Source organism: Schistocerca piceifrons, chromosome 4 (assembly GCF_021461385.2).
Source record: "Schistocerca piceifrons isolate TAMUIC-IGC-003096 chromosome 4, iqSchPice1.1, whole genome shotgun sequence".
Classification (NCBI taxonomy): Eukaryota; Metazoa; Arthropoda; class Insecta; order Orthoptera; family Acrididae; genus Schistocerca; species Schistocerca piceifrons.
The window spans coordinates 620,406,049-620,425,390 of NC_060141.1; the positions used below are offsets into that span (position 1 = coordinate 620,406,049).

Below are 19,342 nucleotides of genomic sequence, written 5' to 3' on the forward strand. Positions count from 1 at the left end.
TTCATTTGAGAAAATTATAAAATTATGAAGAGATACAATGAGTTTTTTTTTTTGGTCATCAGTCTTCTGACTGGTTTGATATGGACCGCCACGAATTCCTTTCCTGTGCTAACCTCTTCATCTCAGAGTAGCACTTGCAACCTACGTCCTCAATTATTTGCTTGACGTATTCCAATCTCTGTCTTCCTCTACAGTTTTTGTCCTCTACAGCTCCCTCTAGTACCATGGAAGGCATTCCCTCATGTCTTAGAAGATGACCTATCATCCTGTCCCTGCTCCTTATCAGTGTTTTCCACATATTCCTTTCCTCTCCAATTCTGCGTAGAACCTCCTCGTTCCTTACCTTATCAGTCCACCTAATTTTCAACATTCGTCTATAGCGCCACATCTCAAATGCTTCGTTCTCTTCTGTTCTGGTTTTCCCACAGTCCATGTTTCACTACCATACAATGCTGTACTCCAGACGTACATCCTCAGAAATTTCTTCCTAACATTAAGGCCGGTATTTGATATTAGTAGACTTCTCTTGGCCAGAAATGCCTTTTTTGCCATAGCGAGTCTGCTTTTGATGTCCTCCTTGCTCCGTCCGTCATTGGTTATTCTACTGCCTAGGTAGCAGAATTCCTTAACTTCATTGACTTCGTGACCATCAATCCTGATGTTAAGTTTCTTGCTGTTCTCATTTCTACTACTTCGCATTACCTTAATCTTTCTCCGATTTACTCTCAAACCATACTGTGTACTCATTAGACTGTTCATTCCGTTCAGCAGATCATTTAATTCTTCTTCACTTTCACTCAGGATAGCAATGTCATCAGTGAATCGTATCATTGATATCCTTTCACCTTGTATTTTAATTCCACTCCTGAACCTTTCTTTTATTTCCATTATTGCTTCCTCGATGTACAGATTGAAGAGTAGGGGCGAAAGGCTACAGCCTTGTCTTACACCCTTCTTAATACGAGCACTTCGTTCTTGATCGTCCACTCTTATTATTCCCTCTTGGTTGTTGTACATATTGTATATGACCTGTCTCTCCCTATAGCTTACCCCTACTTTTTTCAGAATCTCGAACAGCTTGTACCATTTTACATTGTCGAACGCTTTTCCCAGGTCGACAAATCCTATGAAAGTGTCTTGATTTTTCTTTATCCTTGCTTCCATTGTTAGCCGTAACATCAGAATTGCCTCTCTCGTCCCTTTACTTTTCCTAAAGTCAAACTGATCGTCACCTAGCGCATTCTCAATTTTCTTTTCCATTCTTCTGTATATTATTCTTGTAAGCAGCTTTGATGCATGAGCTGTTAAGCTGATTGTGCGATAATTCTCGCACTTGTCAGCTCTTGCCATCTTCGGAATTGTGTGGATAATGCTTTTGCGAAAGTCAGATGGTATATCGCCAGACTCATATATTCCACACACCAACGTGAATAGTCGTTTTGTTGCCACTTCCCCCAATGATTTTAGAAATTCTGATGGAATGTTATCTATCCCTTCTGCCTTATTTGACCGGAAGTCCTCCAAAGCTCTTTTAAATTCCGATTCTAATACTGGATCCCCTATCTCTTCTAAATCGACTCCTGTTTCTTCTTCTATCACATCAGACAAATCTTCACCCTCATAGAGGCTTTCAATGTATTCTTTCCACCTATCTGCTCTCTCCTCTGCATTTAACAGTGGAATTCCCGTTGCACTCTTAATGTTACCACTGTTGCTATTAATGTCACCAAAGGTTGTTTTGACTTTCCTGTATGCTGAGACTGTCCTTCCGACAATCATATCTTTTTCGATGTATTCACATTTTTCCTGCAGCCATTTCATCTTAGCTTCCCTGCACTTCCTATTTATATCATTCCTCAGTGACTTGTATTTCTGTATTCCTGTTTTTCCCGGAACATGTTTGTACTTCCTCCTTTCATCAATCAACTGAAGTATTTCTTCTGTTACCCATGGTTTCTTCGCAGCTACGTTCTTTGTACCTATGTTTTCCTTCCCAACTTCTGTGATGGCCTGGCCCTTTTTAGAGGTGTCCATTCCTCTTCAACTGTACTGCCTACTGCGCTATTCCTTGTTGCTGTATCTATAGCGTTAGAGAACTTCAAACGTATCTCGTCATGCCTTAGTACTTCCGTATCCCACTTCTTTGCGTATTAATTCTTCCTGACTAATGTCTTGAACTTCAGCCTACTCTTCATCACTACTATATTGTGATCTGAGTCTATATCTGCTCCTGGGTACGCCTTACAATCCAGTATCTGATTTCGGAATCTCTGTCTGACCATGATGTAATCTAATTGAAATTTTCCCGTATCTCCTGGCCTTTTCCAAGTATACCTCCTCCTCTTGTGATTCTTGAACAGGGTATTCGCTATTACTAGCTGAAACTTGTTACAGAACTCAATTAATCTTTCTCCTCTTTCATTCCTTGTCCCAATCCCATATTCTCCTGTAACCTTTTCTTCTACTCCTTCCCCTACAACTGCATTCCAGTCGCCCATGACTATTAGATTTTCGTCCCCCTTTACATACTGCATTACCCTTTCAATATCCTCATACACTTTCTCTATCTGTTCATCTTCAGCTTGCGACGTCGGCATGTATACCTGAACTATCGTTGTCGGTGTTGGTCTGCTGTCGATTCTGATTAGAACAACCCGATCACTGAACTGTTCACAGTAACACACCCTCTGCCCTACCTTCCTATTCATAACGAATCCTACACCTGTTATACCATTTTCTGCTGCTGTTGATATTACCCGATACTCATCTGGCCAGAAATCCTTGTCTTCCTTCCACTCCACTTCACTTCACTGACCCCTACTATATCTAGATTGAGCCTTTGCATTCCCCTTTTCAGATTTTCTAGTTTCCCTACCACGTTCAAGCTTCTGACATTCCACGCCCCGACTCGTAGAACATTATCCTTTCGTTGATCATTCAATCTTTTTCTCATGGTAACCTCCCTCTTGGCAGTCCCCTCCAGGAGATCCGAATGGGGGACTATTCCAGAATCTTTTGCCAATGGGGAGATCATCATGACACTTCTTCAATTACAGGCCACATGGCCTGTGGATACATGTTACATGTCTTTAATGCAGTGGTTTCCATTGCCTTCTGCATCCTCATGTCGTTGATCATTGCTGATTCTTCTGCCTTTAGGGGCAATTTCCCACCCCTAGGACAAGAGAGTGCCCTGAACCTGTATCCGCTCCTCCGCCCTCTTTGACAAGGCCGTTGGCAGAATGAGGCTGACTTCTTATGCTGGAAGTCTTCGGCCGCCAATGCTGATTATTTATCAAAATTTAGGCAGTGGCGGGGATCGAACCCCGGACCGATGACGTTTCGATTATGAATCAAAGACGCTACCCCTAGACCACGGGTACATGAGTAGCCAGTATATATATATATATATGGAGGAGGCAAAATTTCATTACTGCCAAGAGACATATTTCAAATTGAAAACACTGATCCTAGCTTCTTCCCCAACCTATCCCACTCACCCATCTGAGGAAGGTACTAATAGTTCCAGAAGTTAGGATTAGTGTTTGTACTTCTAAATGTGTTTACACCTAATAGTGGAATTCTGCCTCCTGAAGGTTAAACATTGTTAGACATTGTGCATCTTTGTAATTTTACAAGAAAAAATAATTAAAATGCAATGCAACAATTAACTGCTGGTATATTTACCATGTGAGGAAATTCTCCAACAACAGTTTTCTCACCTCCAACAATTAGTGGCAGCTTCTCAAAATCACATTTCTTCACTTGTATAGTAACTGGGTCAGGGTTTGGTAGGAGTGGTAGAGCTTCAACTCTTTCTGTCACAGACTTCGCATATTCATCACATTCTGAAAAGAAAAATTTAGAAAAGTGCAGTGCATATACAATATCCACAAAAATGTGATTCTAAATCTGGACAATACTAAAGTTAACTAAAATTCAAGACAAACAGCACAAATTAAATTTTGATTTCACATTGATTATAATAAAATGCTGAAGTTATCATTCAGTAAACTGCCAAAAACAGTGCAGGGAAAGTGACAACATATCAGATGACTGGTCACTCTCTATATAACAGAGCAAAGTGGGACTATTCTACTTGTTCTTATAATGCTCCTGACATTTATATAATTTTTTCTCTATTTATCTAGTTTTGTGAAGAACACATAAAATAGTTACACAACATAGCTAATTTCTTATTCATGCTTTATTTCATAGAAATTTATTACTCACTCGATACCTTGGTTCCATGAAGAGGCTGGAGAAACATATAATGATATACAAAAAATTATCCAGATAATTAAGGGAGATTTCAATTGTGGCAGGGGACTGGAAAAAAATGATAGGAAAAGGAAAAGAAGGAAAAATAGTATGGGAACATGATCTGGAGGAAAGGTTTGCAAGAGGAAGCTATGTGGTAAAATTTTGCATGAAGCATAATTCAGTCATTGTTAACATTCAGCTTAAGAATCATGAAAGAATGTTGTAAGTGTAGAAGAGACCTGGAGGCACTGAAAAGTTTGAGATTGATTATATGATGGTAAGACAGAGATTTTGGAACCATATTTTAAATTGTAAGACACTTCCAGGGGCAGACGTGGACTCTGAACACAATTTATCGATTATGGACTGCAGATTAGAAGAGAAGAAATTGCAAAAGGGTAGAAAATTAAGGAGATGAGACCTGGATAAGTTGAAAGAATGAGAGGTTGTTGAGAGATTCAGAGGGAGCATTAAGCAACGATTGACCATAACAGGGGAAAGGAATACAGTAGAAGACAAATGTGTAGCTTTGAGAGATGAAATGGTGAAAGCAGCACAGGAGCAAGTAAGTAAAAAGACAAGGCCTAGTAGAACTCCTTGGATATCACAAGAGATATTGAATTTAAATGATGAAAGGAGAAAATATAAGAATGTAGCAAATGAAGCAGGTGAAAGGGGATATAAAGGCTAAAAAATGAGATTGACAGAAAGTGTAAAATGGTTAGGCAGGAATGTCTAGAGGACAAATATAAGGGTTTAGAAGCATACTCCATTAGGGGAAAGATAGGAATCAGCTTCATGGAAATTAAAAAGGTCTTTGGAGCAAAGAGAAGCAGTTGTATATCAGCTCAGATGGAAAACCAGTACTAAGCGAAGAAGGAAGAGCTGAAATTTACAAGAAGTATATAGAAGATTTGTGTAAGGGACATGAACTAGAAGGCAGTATTATGGAAAGAAAAGAGGACATAGATGAAAGGGAGATAAAAGATATGACACTGTGAGGAGAATCTGACAGAGCAGAACTCCTGACAGGGTTGGGTGAGACAACCATGTCAAAAGTTTACAGCTGGTGTGCAAGATATATGAGAAGGGTGAAATCCCTTCAGACTTCAGGAAGAATGTAATAATTCCAATTCCAAAGAAAACAAGTGCTGGCGGGTGTGGATATTACTGAACTTTCAGTTTAATAAATCATGATTGCAAAATATTACCATAGATTCTTTACAGAAGAATGGAAAAACTGCTAAAACCTGACATCAGAAATAATCAGTATGGATTCTCGAGTAATGGAAGAACATGTGAGACAATACCAACCCTATGATTTCTCCTAGAAGATAGGTTAAGGAAAGGCAGGCCTAAGTTTAAAGCATTTGCAGAAACTTTTGACAATGTGGACTGGAATACTCTCTTGGAAATTCAGAAGATAAAAAAAGGTTATTTAAAACTTGTACAGAAAGCAGAGAGCAGTAATAAGAGTCAAGGGGCATGACAGGGAAGCAGTGGTGAGACAGGAGTAAGAAAGGGTTGTAGACTATTCCCAATGTCATTTAATCTATACATTGAGCAAGCAGTAAAAGAAACTAAAAAAAAGAATTAGTAGGGATTAAAGTTTAGGGAGAAGAAATAAAAACTTTGAGGTTTTCTGATGGCATTGTAATTCTCCCAGAGACAGCAAAGGACTTGGTAGAGCAGTTGAATGGAATGGACAGTGTATTGAATGGAGGATGCAAGACAAACATCAACAAAAGCAAAACAAGGCTAAGAAATGTCATTTAATTAAATGAGATGATACTCAGAGAATTAGATTAGGAAATAAGACATCAAAAATAGTACAGATTAGTTTCCCTATTTGGACAGCAAAATAATTAATGAGGGTCGAAGTAGACAGGATATGAAATGTTGACTGGCAACGGCACAAAAAGCATTTCTGAAGAAGTGAACTTTATTAACATCAAATGCATATCTAAGTGTTAGGAAGTCTTCCTTGAAGGTATTTGCCTGGAGTGTAGCCATGTATGGAAGTGAAACATAGGCGATAAACTGTTTAGACAAGAAGAGACTAGAGGCTTTTGAAATGTGGTGCTACAGAAGAATGCTGAAGGTAGATGGGTAGATCATGTAACTAATGAGGGGTACTGAAAAGAACTGGGGAGACAAGAAATTTGTGGCACAACTTGACTAAAAGTAGGGATCAGTTGACAGGACACATTCAGAGACATCAAGCGATCACCAATTTAATACTGGAACGAAGAGGGGTAAAAACCACAGACAGAAACCAAGAGATGAATACACTAATAGATTCAGAAGGATGTAGATTGTAGTAGTTATTAGGAGATGAAGAGACTTGCAATGGATAAAGTAGCTTGGAGATCTGCACCAAACCAGTCTACAGACAGAGGACCAAAACAACAGTTTTCAGGCTACTGATGGTGGTAGCTCATTCAGGAATTACAGAAGCATTTTTTTAAAGAAATATTAATGGTTTACTATAAACATAAAACACGTGGACGTGAAATTATCAAAATTTCCACTGTCTAGAAGGTTCTAATCTTAAATAGTGATTATTTCCAAAGTTCAGTATCATTGTTTTGTCGTCTAGATTTTTGAGATCTAAAAAATGTCGTTTCACTAAAATAACTTTTCAGTTTTTATATTATTCAATTTGCAAAATTTAAGTATCTTGAAACTTTTTGACAAGTTTTGGGAATTCCTGCATGTATAAGAATCATACTCATGAAGTAGTACCTATTATTTTAGCTATTTTCTAGTTATACAGCTCATAGTTGTATAGATTTACTTCTTTGCCTATTGCATCCTTGTGTCCACTAATTTTGCTGCCTTTTATGTTAATATTCAAAATATAGTAACAAAGTATGATCTTTTACTTTGTGCACATCTGTAAATAGATATTTGTTGTATACAAGTACACAGTTAGCCACTTGTTTGCAATCATTCTGACAACAACAAGTAGCCACTGTGTTATAAGTTCAGGCCTAGCAATGAACGATCTCATTGCTGCATGTTGTAATTTTCAGTGAGTCTGTAGTAACAAAGTAGTTGGCACAAAGCTAAAGCGCAGAGTGCAGGTTTAGGAGTGAATGAGTACACCATCTATGAGAGGCATTCAATAACTAATGCAACACTTTTTTAAAACCTTGTTGGTTTTATTCAGGCTTCCCCAATCTTTTGGCTACAAAATTCCATTTTTCAACATAATCTCCCTTCAATGTGACAGCCTTATGCCACTTTACTCTGAGGGCCTGTACGCCTGCTTGGTATTACTCTGTTGGTCAAAGTTGGAACCAATGTCTTGCTGCATCAATAACATTCTCATCAGCCATGTACTGCTTCCTTAGAGTGCATCCTTCATTGGACCAAACAGATGGAAGCCAGAAGATGTGAGATCTGGGCTGTAGAATGTATGAAGAAGTACAGTCTAATGAAGTTTTGGAAGTTCCTCTCAGGTACACAGACTTTTATGGGGTCTTGTATTGTCATGGAGAAGGAGAAGCTGATTTGCATTTTTGTGGTGACAAACATTGTGAAGTTGTTCCTTCAGTTTCCTGAGGATGCACAATACACTTTCGAGTTGATCATTGCACTGTAAGGGAGGACATCAATCAGAATAACCCCTTCACAGTCCAGAAGACCATCACCATGACTTTACTGGTTGAGGGTGCAACTCTGAACTATTTCTTTGGAGGGGGAGGAGGTGTGGTGCCATTCCATGGATTGCCATTTTGTTTCTGTTTTGAAGTGATGAACCCACGTTTCATTGCTTGTGACAATGTTTCATGCTCATAACATGCAGGCAATACTGCACAGGTGGTCCTTCATTGCTCTTTATGGTCTTCCATTAGGTGATAAGGAATCCAGCAGGCACACATATTTGTGTACCCCAACTTATGGATTAATGTGGCAGCACTATCAACAGAGATGTCCAGTTGTGCAGCAAAGTGTTTGATTTTGATCTGTTGATCACCCAAAATGAAAGTGTCCACATGTTCCAACATTGGAGGTATCACAGCTGTGTACTGCTGGCTGACATGCAGGAGATTGGACAGGTTTGCATGAACTCGTTGTGATAGTGACAGACAACCAGCTGAATGTCTCACTGTGCTTTTGATCACTGTCAAGCCTCTGGAGAAATTCTGCAGGTACCTATGAATATCTGTGATGCTCTGGTTTTTTGCAAAAAGAAACTCAATGACAGCTCTTTTTGGAAAGCGCTTCCATTACAGATGTCATTTTAAAGGCCATGTATAGCACCACCACCTACCAGAACTTCATGAAACTATAGGGGCTGAAGCGGGAATATTCTGTGATGTCTCACAACAAATTTTGCATTTTTCAACCAAAATTGGCCAATGAAAAAAACATGCCTTATATGGCTTATTGAATGTCCGTCGTATGTTGAATGATCTAAATTTTGGTAAATTGTTAGTTCATGTTCATTACAACAATATGTAACACAAAACAACAGGCAGTACCACTGTAAGAATTAAGGGCTTTGCTAGTGTATGATCAGTATGCAGATTGGCTATGTTGATCCCAAGATTTGAGATTTAGAAGCATTTGAGCATGGGTGAAGACTTCAGTATCATTCAGCCAAGGCCTAACACTATTTGCATGTCTCACCAAACGGTTTGGCTCCAGGCAGGCTAGTATAGCTTAGTTATGGTCGTTGGAGGCCATACTATCCCAGCCTGTGTGTTATGAATGGGCCTAACAGTGAACTAGTACTCATTCTATGTTGTATGATGCTATTTTCAGTGAGTCTGTAATGAACATCCAAATTGTACTGCCTGTGTGTTATGAATGGGCCTAACAGTGAACTAGTACTCATTCTATGTTGTATGATGCTATTTTCAGTGAGTCTGTAATGAACATCCAAATTGTACTGTTAATGTATTTCATTAAGTCACTGTATAACACGTGAACCCATTAGACCTATGACAGTTGTGAACATTCTTAGTTTAGCTTGTCACTAGAACACTTTGTGATATGCTGCCTATGAATGTAGTATGCCTGCCTGGTACAAATATTTAGGCAATTGCTTATGACAACTGATTGTCAGACAAGGAACACTGATTACAAATAAAAATGAAGAAATCAAAAATTAATCACTGTGTGGTGTTCAGTCTTTGACATATGTACATTAGATTCTTCAGCAGCAAGAAGATGAACATTACAAAACAATTACTGAAGTTAAATACCAGGTGAACAAACTAACAACTTCAAGTGCGAACAGGTCAAGGAGTACAGAAATAAGGTGGGTAGCTGGAAGCAACATCCTTCAAATGGTGGAATATAACTAAGGAAGCCAATGAAGAATAGGTTAGTGTTTAACGTCCCGTCGACAACGAGGTCATTAGAGACGGAGTGCAAGCTCGGGTTAGGGAAGGATTGGGAAGGAAATCGGCCGTGCCCTTTTAAAGGGAACATCCCGGCATTTGCCTGAAACGATTTAGGGAAATCACGGAAAACCTAAATCAGGATGATTGGTGATGGGATTGACCAATGAAGAATAATTAATTCAAAGATGAGGAGAAAAAAATCAAGAACTGATGCAAGAGAAAAGTGGACACATGATCTTTAAACAAACTGTATGTATAGGGTAGAGAAAAAGATTCAAAGGAAATGCTGTAACAGAGGTGGGAACCGGGTACATGAGCGAAAGATTATGGAGGGGAGAGTGGACTGCAAAGTCGGCAGTAATGCCAGGCAGTATTTCGTTAAAAAAAGGGCAAGAATTAAGTCTGTTCTTGATAGTGGATTTCCAAATACACAGTTTTGAAGTGTTAGTTAAGTCAAAGGCAGTTAGCAAATACAAGTGGTGAAACAAATATTCATATCATTGAAGTTGCACACCAGATGAACAATGAAATACCTGTGGTATGAACGTCTTAATTTTTTATTGCCTTTTCCAGATTTTCTGTGTAGTACTAAAGCTGTGGTTAGCAGAAACAGCTTGTGAAGAGAGATTATACTACATGGTTCTAATTAAAGTAGCACTCAAAGAGGTCCAGTGTGGACTGTAATTATTGTATGGCAGTGAAACTTATTAGATATTCTAAGGCATTAATGCAAAACCAATTTAAGCTGGAAAAAAATTGGTTCCAGTTTTGATCACCAGGTGAAAATCTCATGCTGTAAATGCAAGAAAAATGTATAGAAGTGTTTCCTTATTTGATGGATTAGGAATGGGACGTGGGGAGAAAAGGTCAAACAAGTGAGAAAGGCATAATTTTAATTTGCTTATACATTTTTTTCAATATGAGCACTAGAGATGTCAACAACATGCTGCATCTGTAAAATAGCATGTTCAACAGTTGCTCACATCAGTTCTGGTGGAATCTGAGCAATGTGCTCCTGTACACTGGCCTCCAGATCAGGCCAAGACTGAATGTGTCCCTAGTAAAAGCATTCTTTTAGATATTCTCAGACCCAAAAGTCACTTGGATTCAGATCATGTGATCTTGCAAGGCAAGAAGCTCAGAAACATGTGGAGATAACACATTAATGGAAAGTTGCATTTAGCAAATATTTCATTGGTTGAGCAATATGAAGTGTTGCCCCATCTTGCATGAAAACATTGGCTTCTACACAACTGTGCTCTTCCAAAGCAGGTATCACATGCTGTACAAGAAGCTCTCAATAATGTGTAGATGTCACAGGCCCGCTGTGTGTATTCTCTTCAAAGAATTAGGAAACAAAAATGAAAGTACTTGTGAATCCAAACCACACAGTCACATATGGTGCAGAAGTTCTTTGTTCATAACATGTGGTTTAATAATACACCAAAATTTGGCAGTTCTGCCTCTTCACTGCATCCTGTAGTGTAAAATGAGCCTTGTTACTCCACAGAGTGTTGCCTGCTTTCTTCTGACTGTGCCAGAACATTGTTGAGAATTGTGAGGTTTTGGTTGCTGCACCATCTGTATCCTGTATGGGCACCAGTGTAAAACAGACTGCAAAACTTTCCATACTGTAGACCAAGGGCTGGACAATTCTCATGACACTCCACAGGTACTACCACTCCCTGGGACATGTGTTGCATAGTTAGTTACAGCAACAGTAATTTCGTCAATAGCATCCATTGGGATAGCATGCCTTCCTCTTCCTCATAATCATCATCTTTAAACCAATTAATAACACCAGGCTTCTGATTTTAGGACGTTTCCTATGAGATGCTAGAGAAACTCTTAATGGGAATACACTCACTTACATGTGTTGGTTATAATCTGTGATGAAGCACGCTGGGATATTTTTTACTTCCTCTGTTGTTTTGCCATCTGCCTCCTTAAAATTCACTTTTTCACTTTTAACTAATTACCATTAACATACGTAAGTATAATCTGCATTTTCATAAAAGAGAACGGTTGGCTTTCAGTTTTAAAGAATATAGTACCAGATCTAATTTTGTGCTTAGTTTTATGTACGTATTTGATTTTCTAATTTACTTTGACTACTTTGACTATTTTGTTATAGGGTGAAATCAGTAATTGTTTCGTAACTTAAATTCAGTTCTTGACTTATAAATAAATATAAATTCTGTATTAATTATAAACATTTGGAGAAACAACTAATAGTATTCTTAAAGGATCTAATTGGCTCTATTCAAAAACAAGTTAGCAAAGCCTGCTCTTAATTAATTCAAATGTAATTTCCAGTTTCATCAGAAGTATTGCTTGCATAACTATATTTATTAATTTCATGATTTAAACAAATAATTCGGCTTAACTCTTGTAGTAGAAGAAACTGTTAAGAAGATGCAATTTTTTGATGTATGCAGTTAATTGAAGGAATTAAGTTTTAATTATAACTTCTGAAAATTAAACTTAAAACAATGTGTAGTTTCAAAAAATGGCTCCGAGCACTATGGGACTTAACTTTTGAGGTCATTAGTCCCCTAGAACTTAGAACTACTTAAACCTAACTAACCTAAGGACATCACACACATCCATGCCTGAGGCAGGGTTCGAACTTGCGACTGTAGCGGTCGCGTGGTTCCAGACTGTAGTGCCCAGAACCGCTTGGCCACTCCGGCCAGCTGTGTAGTTTCAGTGCTATTATGAGATGATAAATGAGGATCTATCCAAAATTTTCAGGACAGGTGCTGCCATCTGTTGAAAATCTTACGTTTGGACTAATTGTCACCATCACCCTCATAGTAGTTCCCATCCGCACGTACACATCGGTCCCAGTGCTTCTGCCACAGGTCAAACACTTTCTGGAAGTCTTATTCTTTGAGGGTGTTTATCACCGCCAGCACTGCTTCTTGAATCCTCTCTAGAGTGTCGAACCAACAGCCTTTCAACTTGAGTTTCAGTTTTGGGAATAGCGAAGTCGCAAGGTCCCAAATCTGGCAAGTACGGTGGGTGGAGTACAGCTGCCATGTTGCTTTTTGCCAAAAAGATCCTGTTGAGCAAGGACATGTGACAGGGTATGTTGTCATGATGCAGCAGCCAAAGTTTGAGCCATCGTCACCACACGTTTTCACAGAGCCATCGCAAAATGTGACAGTAGCATGCAGAATTCACTGTTTGGTTGGGTGGGATGAATTCTTTGTGCACAATTTCCTTTGTATCAAAGAAAACAACGATCATGCTCTTCACTTTGCTCTTCACCTGTCTCGCTTGTTTGGGTCAGTGTTGATGGGCCCAGGTGAGGTGTAAAGCTTTGTGTCATGCAGTCATCAAGGGTACACGAGTGGGCCTTTGGCTCCAAAAGCCCATATCAATGATGTTTCATTGAATGGTTCACACACTGACACTTGTTGATGGCCAGCAATAAAATCTACAGCAATTTGTGGACGGGTTGCACTTCTGTCACATTGAATGATTCTCTTCAGTCATTTTTGGTCACATTATTGTAGGATCTTTTTCTGGCTACAGCAGCATTGGAGATTTGATGTTTTACCAGGTTTCTGATATTCACAGTACACTCATGAAATGGTCATATGGGAAAATCCCCATTTCATTGCTACCTTGGAGATGCTTTGTCCCATCACTCATCCGTCGACTATAGCACCACATTCAGACTCACTCAAATCTTGATAACCTGCCATTGTAGCAGCAATAACCAGTCTAACAACTGCACCACACACTTGTTCTCTTATATAGGCATTGCCAACCACAGCACCATATTGTGCCTGTTACATATCTCTGTATTTGAATACGCATCCCCATACCAATTTCTTTGGCTCTTCATTGTATATTATAATGTGGGAATCATTGTGATACTTATGGGAAATTGTGTTTCATCTTTCTTAGTATCTTGCAATATGTTACTTAATGATAAAGACATAAATAACTTTCTAATTTAAAGGAGGCTCTAATATGTTGAAGGGTCTCTTATGCCTATGTTGTGGAGGGTACCGATTGGTTGTAATTAAAGTGCAGCTACTCATAGAGGTCTAGCATGGGCTGTAATTATCATATGGCAGCAGCACTTACTCAGTTTGTTCAATATGAGGGCTGGAGATGTCATCGAGATACTGTACAGCCCAAGAATTGCACCTGATGTCCAAAATTGGAACTAATTTTTTTCCAGCATTATTGATTCCGCATTAACATATTACCAAGTTTTGTTGCCATATGTTATCACAGCCCTCAATGGATCTCTGTGAGTAGCTGCATTTTAATTGTAAGCATTCTGTACAACTGCCAAGTTCCTGCCACATGGATATTCTGGCCAGGTGAGAGTATTGGGAGGAGCGGACAGAGGAAATATGGCAGTTACTTCAGATAATGAGCCATTTCTAGCTATTTCTGTGCCCACATCTTTACCAAGTGGACAATAACATGAACCTTAAAAACACAATTGCTCCTAATACTTTTTATTTAGGGGCAATAAGCAGCAGGACTTGCAATACAGAAGTCTTCAGTTTAATCCTCAATTGATCCAGGGATTTCTCCTCACACTTATTGCTTTAACCTCTGACAAGAATTTGTTAAAACATGCTAAGATGCACCAAAGTTATAGTCCAAAAACTGCAGTTTCCCCTGTATTGTAATCAGAAGAGGTGGAGATGAACAGACTCAAACTTTCAAATCCATAATGGCAAAGAACATAGCAGTAAATTATAATTAGAGAAATTTCTTAGATTATTGGTAGGAGTCTTTTTTACTGTAATTATTTTTTAGGCTTATTGTAATGATCTCTACTACATCAGCATTTTACGAAGGTACACACATGACGACAAACAGAGAGTAAATGGGTGGGAAAGTTAGTTTCACCCCAAAATTTAAAGACAATATTTACTACATTTTTAAGTTAATAAAACACTTTACTGCTCAGTTGGTATCAGCTAATATTGGATACATTTTCATCACTCTCAGTGCTGTGTTGTATAACAGCATTTTTATCCTACCAAACTGTATGGTGGAACAAAGATTTCCTGATATATGTTTCCAGCTTGGCAAGACATATAGGATTTCTATGTAAAATCTGAAATACGTATATTTGCCAATGTTAAAATATTGACATCTGCATAACTTTGGAAACATATAATTATATACATACAACAATGAAAACAATCATTTTTTGACAGTATAATGTAATCTCCTTCTCATCCCATCTGCTAAGTTTCCCCTGACCTGCAGTTCTCGGTGACTTTTCTGAAACCTATCCCTTTTACTAGACCTCTCCAGTCCTTTTCCTTCACAGCTCCTCCTTTCCCTTCAACCCTCCTGTCAGAAAAAGGAGCCACTGTCTCTGAAAGCTTGCCTTCTTATAACCTCCTTTTACATGTGTGTTCTGCTGCCACTTGGTGAATAGATTTTTTTACCTATCAAGTTACACTGATTATAGACATACTAATTTGTAGAAAATCTTTCTAAATTGACAAGAATTGACTATGTATTTGAAAATACATAATAGTAAAAACATAAGCACCAATCTTCAATCCTTTAAGTGCTAACGCATCATAAATACAGCATCAAATAAATTCCAAAATCTCAAGGAAAATCACAACTTACTCTCTTCACTAATACTCCTCCTAACTTGCTGACTGAAAGTGGTACCAAATTGTGTAGTGGGAGGCTGGAACTGCGAGCCAGGTCTGCTGTTTGGTGGCCTGTTTTGTGATTCAGGTATTCCAGTTTCTGGCCTGTACTGAGTAGTTGGTCTGTTATTCTCTGGCCTGTACTGACTGTTTGGTCTATTGTTTTCTGGTCTGTATTGAGAGCTTGGTCTGTTGTTTGGCCTTTGCTGAGCAGTTGGTCTGGTTTGGGTATTTGGTCTGTTGTTTCCTGGCCTGTACTGAGAACCAGGCTCATTGTATTGTGGTCTGCCTCCTTGTGCTGGTCTGTTCCCAAAGTTACTGTTGCCTCCATCTTCTGAGCTTGATGAAAATACTGGTGGCCTTTGTGGCTTCCTGTAGGAACAAAAGACATAAGTTACACAATCGAAGATAGGATAGAGTAGTTAAAATTATTGAAAAATGATAATACCGAGAAAGATCCAGATTTTGTAAATATATGACCCTTATCACCACTGACAACTGCAACAGAATACAAATAATAGTAATTTTGTGTGGCTTACATTTAGATGCTTGCCAAAGATGAACAGTCACTTAGAAAAGTTAATATTATGTAACATTTGAAAACAGACAAAAGAACAGTCACTTAGAAAAGTTAATATTATGTAACATTTGAAAACAGACAATCAAATCATTTTGATAGCTTACTGTTCAGGGAAGCTTCATTATTAAACAAAACTCAGAGAGCCCTGTTTGGAACAAAGTATTTCATTTGAAACTCAACTTCTGGGTTAAAGGATTTTACGTATTGATTACATTATTATAGAGCACATAACATGCCAGTATTGTGTATGTCCTACGGTAAGGATTCCATTAAAGAATTTGATATGTTGCACTACAATTAAATTGCTCATCACTTCTAACAGTAGTATGAATAAATAAAACCACTCACAGTATAGTAAAAACATTATGCTGCATTCCTGGAGACTATATGCATGTGTGTTTATTTCTCAATGCTTCCACTATATTTATTTATTCATTCATTCATCTAGGGATTATCTTACAATAATAATGAACAACAGAAAGTCCAAGGTGAAGTATCAACTATTATGAAAAGGATAGATTGCTACTCCCATAAAGATGACACACTGAATTGCAGACAGGCACAATGAAAAGAGTGTTACACACTGGGCAGTTGTCCAAAGTCTTCTTCAGAAAAAAAAGCAGCTGTGGAGTGGGGCAGAGAAGGGGGAGAAATAGCTGAACAATCTATCCTGTGTCACATCCCAGGGTATCTGGATCATCGCTCTCCACCACAAGCTTTTAAGAAACTGCACAAATGGGAATTATCCTTACAGCACACTGTCCACTCCCAAAAGTGTCCCAGCCTCAATTTACAGTCTCCACACCTTCCACTCAAGAGTTTTTGCCCCCTCTGTCCTACAACTTCCTCCTAATGAATGTCCCCTTACCCTCATTATGTGACGCTCTCTGCCAATGCACCCACCATTCTTTTCCATTCGCTATTCCTCTCCTTTCTTGCTATCCCCCTCTACCACAGTCCCCTGCTACTATGCCTGGCAACCTTGTTGTACTGGCTTCTTGTCCCTGCATGCTCCATGAGGCAGAACTCTTCGCTCTCCTCACCCATACTCTGCTATCCTTCCCTGAACCACTCCAGTGCTGTTTTTGTTCAACACAACAGTAGCAGTCTGGCCAAAGTGGCCAGAGATAGCAAACATGTGCACATGAGGTGTGTGTTGTGAATCGCCGATCATTCAAAGTGCCGCCGCGCAATTACGCGCGTCCTCTATGTGCAGCGCTGTCCGCCAGCCATGCAGCAGCTGCGCCACCTAAGCGGCCAGCCGAGCAGCGGCCGCTAGACTGGGACTCAGTGCTCATTTGAATGCTAACGTGTACACATGTCTTACTTGTCACTTTACTCTGTGACTTATATGTGTTGTTGTGTCGTTCCGAAATATATGTGTTAAACTTGAAGTTCTAAAAATTGGCGACGAGGTAGTGGATTTTTCCTTTTCACCGTTGACTCACAGGGTTCCATGGCTACTGTCGAGCAACTATTGCAAAATCTCCTTGAACAGCAAACGCTTCTAACAGCGGTGATTCGTGATTTCGTCGCGGCGTCAAATGGGGGGCGTTACTCGTCGTTGGCTATACCTCCTTTTCCTCCTTACGATGAGACGGTGGAAGACTGGTCTGATTATGAAAAACGTCTTCGACAGCACTTCTTGGCATTTCATGTCACTGACGAACAACCATGTAAGTCTCTGTTCCTTTCCTGGATTTCACCACATATGTATCGGTTGTTGTCGCAATTGGCCCCTTTGAAGGATCCTGCGTCTTTGTCCTTTGCTGAAATGTGCTCACTTCTGTCTGTCTATTTTCAAAAGCAAACGCATGTGGTAGCCTCTCGTGTTGCCTTTTATCGTTGCCAAAAACAACCAAATCAATCCTATCGCGCTTGGGCTGCTGAACTTCACGGCCTCAGTCGGAAGTGTCAATTTGTTACTGACGTTCACAAAGAATCCTATGCCGATTCCATGGTACGGGATGCTATTATCCGGTCGGCGCCCGACAAAGAAGTTCGGCAATGTGCCCTCCAGTTGGCGAATCCGACTCTAGATGTAGTTCTCTCCATTGTGCAGTCTTTTGAAATTTCTCGCGCCGCTGGGGCGCAAATAGAGGCGTGGGGTGATATCGGGGAAATACAAGCTCTGTGCGCTGGCGACAACGCGTGCGGCGCGTCCCCGCCGGCCGACATGGCCGCAGTGCACTCCCACGCGCAGCCTCAGCCTAGCCGTAAACAACCCGCTAAGAAACTGCAGCAAAACCCCCGGCAACTTCCCTCATGTCCGCGGTGATTTATGAAACATTCACGCAAGGATTGTCCCCAACGTTGGACTGTGTGTCACAATTGCAAAAAGAAAGGTCATGTGTCTTCCATTTGCAAATCCAACCGCATACATGATGTTCATGAACATGACGCTGATTATGATTCTGCGTTGTCTGTCAATTGCACTTCTTCCCTTTCAGGGACGTTATCCCTCACTGTCCAAATCCTTGGTCGAGATGTTCGCATGCAAGTGGATACCGGTTCTGCTGCCACTATAATTAATTCTCAGACGTATCTTCAGCTGGGTTCTCCACTCCTCTCCCCTGTCACTCGGCAATTATGGACGTACAATAAACAGAAGATTTCTCTCTTGGGACAGTTTAATGCTGAGGTATCTTACAAATCGGTCGTTCGCACTGTTCCCATATTTGTGGTCGACCAGAGCAACGCAGAAAATCTTTTTGGTTTCGATGCCTTTCTCGTTTTTGGGTTCTCCATAGATGACTCTGTCAATATTGTCTCTGATGCTATTCCTTATGCTCAACTGGATTCCTTGTCGACGACATTTTTGTCCCTTTTTTCTCCTGGGTTAGGCCATGCAAACAACTTTGAAGCTCATATCACGCTCAAACCCACTGCTCGGCCTAAGTATTTTCGTGCTCGGCCCATTCCTGTGGCCCTTCGTGATTGGGTAAAACGGGAGTTGGATCGTCTCACTGGTTCAGGGGTCTTGCTTCCTGTCACTTCCAGTGAGTGGTCCTTTCCTGTCATTGTAGTTGCTAAGCCAAATGGTGATATTTGTCTCTGTGGCGATTTCAAAGTCACTGTAAATGCCCAATGCCTCATCGACACTTACCCTATGCCCCGTCCTGAAGAACTGTTCACTAAACTTACTGGAGGTCAGTATTTTTCTAAAATTGACCTGTCAGAAGCTTATCATCAGCTTCCTCTCGACGCTGCTTCCCGGCAGTTTCTGGTCCTTAACACGCCTTTCGGCCTCTATCAATACCAACATTTGCCATTCAGGGTTGCTAACGCCCCTGCTCTCTTTCAGTGCTTCTTGGAACAATTATTGCTCCCTGTCCCTGGGTGTATCAATTACATGGACGACATTGTTATCACTGGCTCCACCACTGAAGAACATCTTCAAAATCTCCGCACACTTTTTCATGTCTTACAGACTGCCGGTCTTAAGTGTAATTTTCAGAAATCACAATTTTTTCAGGCATCTATCACGTACT

At 39.8% G+C, this 19,342-nt stretch overlaps 1 protein-coding gene across 1 annotated transcript in view; it reads right to left on the minus strand.

Moving 5' to 3' along the window:
* LOC124794917 (serine protease snake-like) overlaps positions 1–19,342 on the minus strand; it is a 271,581-nt gene that overhangs the window by 65,160 nt on the left and 187,079 nt on the right. The window contains exons 3-4 of the mRNA XM_047258621.1: positions 15,246–15,643; positions 3,688–3,848 (exon numbers count right to left, since the gene is read on the minus strand). Of these exons, the coding sequence (XP_047114577.1) occupies positions 3,688–3,848; positions 15,246–15,643 (559 nt within the window). The remainder of the gene's footprint in view (positions 1–3,687; positions 3,849–15,245; positions 15,644–19,342) is intronic.